We start from the raw sequence: 4,747 nt of genomic DNA, 5'->3' as shown, positions 1-4,747 counted from the left end.
TGCTCTGCCTCCTCTAATCTCTCTGAACCTAACCCCAGGCACACTCACTAGTGACACTATTTGGCATCCTGTCACAACGTGGGCGCGCCTGAAGGAAGTACTGTCATCTTAAGGTATCTGTGCCGGATCACTGCTGCATCAGAGAGAACAGAGATCGAGGTAGCCCCCAAGGAGGCAGAAAAAGCGCAAGGAGCCTGTCCTCGAGGCCAAGGAGTGTAAATGGTGTTCCGCTGCGTCAGCGAGGACCGAACCACCCTTGGGAGGAGGAGCCTGGGGTCTTGCGCCACGCCAGCTGCCCTCGCTTCCCACGAAGGGGCAATGAGCACTGTAAGCCCGCAGACCTGGTGGGGGTCGCGGGGATAGGTCTCAGCCGACTGCCCTACCCTAGCGAGCTTCCTCTCTGGCCTTCTGCAGCGGAACGGAAGAGGCGGGGACGCCCACCACGCGAAAGAGGAGGCGGTCCGAAGTACTCCGCGGGCATCCTTTCTGCGCAAGCGTGCCGCCCAGGCCGGGAGGGGCGGGACTTGGACAGTTGAGGGGCGGGGCCACATCCTGGACCCACCTCCACTAGCTTGTGAGGTTCGGAGTGCTGGGCGCCCCAACTATTCTAAGGGCTTCAGGTGAGCGAGGGGCACAGAGGGGTCAGGAGATCTCGCTCGAGGTCGGGCCATCGGTCTGATCGCAGGTCCGTCTGTCCTGCCGTCTGCCAACAGCTACTCCGCGGAGAATGGGAGAACAAAGGGAGGGGCGGTTCTGGGGCCCCGGAGGGAATCCGGGGTCCCAGGTATTCCGCCCCGCCCGCTGACACTTTCGGTTTCTCCCCGAGTCAGAGGCGCCGCCCAAGAGACCCTGGGCCGGCGCCGGGCGCAGCTGCCTCTCCGCGTTTGCCTGTCCGTCTTTGTGTCTGTCTCAGTGTCTGTCTGGCTGTCTCCGAGCTTGCCTCTACCTTTAGAACTAAGCTTCCCGAACACCGACATCCCACGAACCCTCGCCCCTTCCCCATGGCAGGTAAGTAAGCGCAAGTCCGAGGGTCTCCTTTATACCCTCACAGACTTGGGAACTGGGTGTCGAACGCATCCTCCGGGAATGTGCTCGGACTGGCTGGGTGGGGCCCCTCTTCCTATTAGGCAGCCACCGCCCTGCTCCCCTGCCCCTTCTTTCTCAGTCTCTTCCCACTATGTTTTCCCCGCAGCCTCGCGGCCCTCCGTGGGCTAAGAGGTAATGAGGTGATGAGGCCGCGGGTCCCTTTCTAATCTACCCCTGTCAACTCACAGGATACTTGCCTCCCAAAGGCTACGCCCCTTCGCCCCCACCTCCGTACCCTGTGACTGCTGGGTACTCAGAGCCGGCGCAGCATCCTGGGCCCGGACAGGCGCCAGTGCCTGCCCACGTGCCCCCTGCTCCCGGCTTCGCTCTCTTCCCCTCGCCCAGCTCCGGGGCCGCGGGGCCTGCTGCCCCCTTCCTGCCACTGCCCGTGGTGCCTTCTGGCCTCGAATTCCTTGTGCAGGTGAGTGGGAGCGGGGGAAGTAGGAGTGACGGGGAAACCAGGGCGTGCAGGCCAGCCAGCTGAGGTGGGTGCGGTCTCTACTCTCTTTCCAGATTGATCAGATCTTGATTCACCAGAAGGCTGAACGAGTGGAAAGTGAGTGGAAAGATGAGTAGATTGGGCCTCCTGACGAGGTTAGAGATAGTGGGCTCTTGAGCAGGACTGGTGCCTGAGCCTCAGCGTGTCACCCTTTGGCAGCGCTCCTAGGCTGGGAGACAAGTAATCGGTATGAACTGCGCTCAGGGACGGGACAGCCCCTGGGTCAGGCCGCTGAGGAGAGCAACTGCTGCGCTCGTCTCTGCTGCGGTGCCCGCCGGCCCCTGCGTGTCCGCTTGGTGGACCCCAGCGACCGAGAGGTGCTGCGCCTGCTCCGCCCCCTCCACTGTGGCTGTGGCTGCTGCCCTTGTGGCCTTCAGGAGGTAGGCGAGGAGGGATGGGTCAGGCAAAGGTTCAGTTTAGGGGCAGGTGGGGCAGGCCTAGATGAGGAGGACCAATTATGGAGCAGCACTGGGCATGACGTGTGGGAGTGAACAGTGGGACTAGTGGCTAGTGAGTGGGGTGACAAGTGGTCTTGATGAAAGGGACCGGGTCTTGTGAGGGGAGACAGGTGATAGAGCTGGAGCAGTGAGAGCTTGGGCAAGGGTGCCCTGGCTAGCAGTGACCCTGTCTGTCTCCCACTCCAGATGGAAGTACAGGCTCCACCTGGCACCACCATTGGCCATGTGCTACAGACCTGGCATCCCTTCCTCCCCAAGTTCTCCATCCAGGATGCAGATCGCCATACAGTCCTGCGAGTGGTGGGGCCTTGCTGGACGTGTAGCTGTGGCACAGACACCAACTTTGAGGTATTAGGAATAAGGAGAGATTCCTGGCAACTTCATAAATCAAGATGGCAACTTCCATGAAGCAGTATGGCCAACACTTAGGTCAAGACCCTGAGCTCATCAATCCAAATCCACTGTGACTCATACCACATTTCCTGTGTTCCTCCATACAGAAATAGGATGAATCCGTGGTCTTATAAAAGCATGACAAAGGTTTTAACTTGAGGACCAATGCTAATTATTACCTGCAGCCTTGTGTTGGGGGAGGTGGAATATTTAAGGCCAGGCTAGATTTAGGGTGAAGGATGATCATTGAATTTGCCGTGGGCTGGACCCATGTGGCTGCTGTGCCACATTTGTGAGCTCAGGCCCTGGAGCAAGCGCTAATTTGTTAGCATCCTGTGGCTTGCCCTGCCAACGTAAAAGTCTAAATGGCTCTTCCATCCTGGAATCCAGGTGATATTCTTCTTATCATACATTCCTTATCACTAACCTAGAGCCTGGGCAACCTAAATGGTGATGGTTTCAGGGTGAGGCCTAGGAAGCACCTTTGTTTTAAAAGACAGAGGCACTTTACAGACCCTTAAATTCATTAAAGGATAATTATCGGTGCAGATAAAGAAGAGACAACAGGTATAATCCATAGACTTTTCAAGGCATCTGATAAGGTATACTGCCTAAGGTTACTTTTAAAAATTGAGTCACTATAGTAGCTTGGGGGAGGTTTTGTGATAGGAACTGGTTGAGAAAGAGATAACTTGGTGACTTCTGAATGGGAATGTGTAGACTTAGGGGTTCTCATAGGGCCAGTCTCCCTTTTACATAATTATGAATGGTCCATATTTGGGGCTTTATTTGGGACCACAGGGCTGACCGAGAGAGGCTTTGCTCAGCTTCGGACTGGTTTGTAGGAAGTACCCAGAGCTGTAGGACAGTAGGGGAAGCGGGTGGGAAAGACACAGAAGGAAATCACACTAGTTCTAGTCACTGGAGAATGAGCATAGGAAAAGAACCGAGGAGTCACTGTGCATTACCACCCACATTGGCTAGGCCCTAGAGAGGCCAATGAAAATCATGGTCCTCAGGCTACTTACTGCTGCCCTCTTCCCCCAGTAGATCAGCTTGGATCACCTCTAGTTGAGGTTCACATGCAGCTCTGGACAAAGCCCTCCCTCCTTTGCAGAGGAAAGGGACCCCTATGTGCAGACAGAGCCTTCTAGGAACCTGGTTGGCTGGTAGGGTGCAGCCAGGATTTTAGCAGCCTCCCTTGTCTTCTTGGCCAAGTTTCATTTAAGGCACAAACTGCACCAAATGTGGGTGACAGAGACTTTGGTAACCAAAACAAACCTAGCGACCAGCCATACACTAAAGAGATTGGACAATATTGTGTATATTTCTCCAACCACTGATGTTCAGTTGTCATGTATGGCCCTTTAAGAGCAACAGCAAGAGTCTGGATCCTGATTTTTGCTATATACTCACAGTGTGATGTAAGGTGACTCAGTTTCCCCAGATGTCAGTCACAAAGAAACTCAAGGCTATTGGGAAGATTCACTAAGTGTAAAGCCTACACAGTTCATACATGGTAACTGCGAGAGAGACTGGAGGCAGGTAAGAGCAGTTGTACCCACCCTAGTTGGATCCTTTCTTCCTCTCTCCTCCCTGACAGGTGAAGACTCCTGATGAGTCCCGCAGTGTGGGCCGCATCAGCAAGCAGTGGGGGGGCCTGCTCCGAGAAGCCCTCACAGATTCAGATGACTTTGGCTTGCAATTCCCAGTGGATCTGGACATGAGGATGAAGGCTGTACTGCTGGGAGCCACATTTCTCATTGTGAGTTGGCTGCGCTCCTTTGTTCCTACTGGAGGCTTGTGCACTTCCTGCCATCCTGATTGGAGAGGGTTAGAGACAGACTTAATGGGAGGTTGCAGTCCAGACCTGGGTTGTGATAGCTGAGCCAGGCTGGCCCAGTCAGATCTCCTGTTGACAGTGCCCTCCCCTCAGGACTACATGTTCTTCGAGAAGCGAGGAAGCGCTGGTCCCTCTGCCATCACCAGTTAGAGGCTGCCTCAGGGTGAGGAGATCATCACTTCAACCAGAATTCAAGATAGTCACCTGCCTTGGCCTGGTCCCTCCTCAGAGGCAACCCCTTTACCCCATGTACACTGCAGGGGACAGACAGGGGTGCCTGGGAGGCTGGGAGCCATGATGCCCCATCCCTACTATACTCCCCTGGCCTCCTTCACCTGTGGCCCCCACATAAGGGTATGTATGAGAACCCTTCCCCTGCTACCTCCCACTACTGCCTCCGACAATCCCTTAGCACACAGGCATATTGGCTTTCAAACTTTCCCTTCTCCCTTCCTCCCCCCTCCCCCA

General features: G+C 55.5%; 1 protein-coding gene across 2 annotated transcripts; it reads left to right on the top strand.

Moving 5' to 3' along the window:
* The first annotated feature begins 204 nt into the window (after nucleotides 1-204).
* Nucleotides 205-4,727, top strand: PLSCR3 (phospholipid scramblase 3). Of its 2 annotated transcripts, XM_015597332.2 has the most exons (9): nucleotides 205-327; nucleotides 415-620; nucleotides 827-1,008; nucleotides 1,275-1,507; nucleotides 1,600-1,642; nucleotides 1,745-1,965; nucleotides 2,230-2,391; nucleotides 4,040-4,201; nucleotides 4,373-4,727. In XM_015597332.2, the coding sequence occupies exons 1-9, from the start codon at nucleotides 220-222 to the stop codon at nucleotides 4,427-4,429; spliced, it is 1,374 nt and encodes a 457-aa protein (XP_015452818.2). In that variant the 5' UTR covers nucleotides 205-219; the 3' UTR covers nucleotides 4,430-4,727. The 2 variants fall into 2 exon arrangements, with proteins under 2 accessions (XP_015452818.2, XP_015452819.1); XM_015597333.2 differs by lacking the exon at nucleotides 205-327 and having other exon boundaries at nucleotides 536-620; nucleotides 831-1,008.
* Nucleotides 4,728-4,747: the final 20 nt, after the last annotated feature.

The sequence above is a fragment of the Pteropus alecto genome, unplaced genomic scaffold (genome assembly GCF_000325575.1).
Source record: "Pteropus alecto unplaced genomic scaffold, ASM32557v1 scaffold398, whole genome shotgun sequence".
NCBI lineage: Eukaryota > Metazoa > Chordata > Mammalia > Chiroptera > Pteropodidae > Pteropus > Pteropus alecto.
Note: the sequence above shows the minus strand (reverse complement) of the source record. Positions and strands in the feature narration are given on the sequence as shown.

Bases quoted from the DNA above. Each gene is read 5' to 3' on its own strand.
- PLSCR3 (XM_015597332.2), top strand. From the start codon at position 220: ATGGTGTTCCGCTGCGTCAGCGAGGACCGAACCACCCTTGGGAGGAGG. The intron at 1,643-1,744 runs GTGAGTGGAAAG...ACCCTTTGGCAG, and splicing joins GAAGGCTGAACGAGTGGAAA to CGCTCCTAGGCTGGGAGACA. The intron at 2,392-4,039 runs GTATTAGGAATA...CCTCCCTGACAG, and splicing joins GCACAGACACCAACTTTGAG to GTGAAGACTCCTGATGAGTC.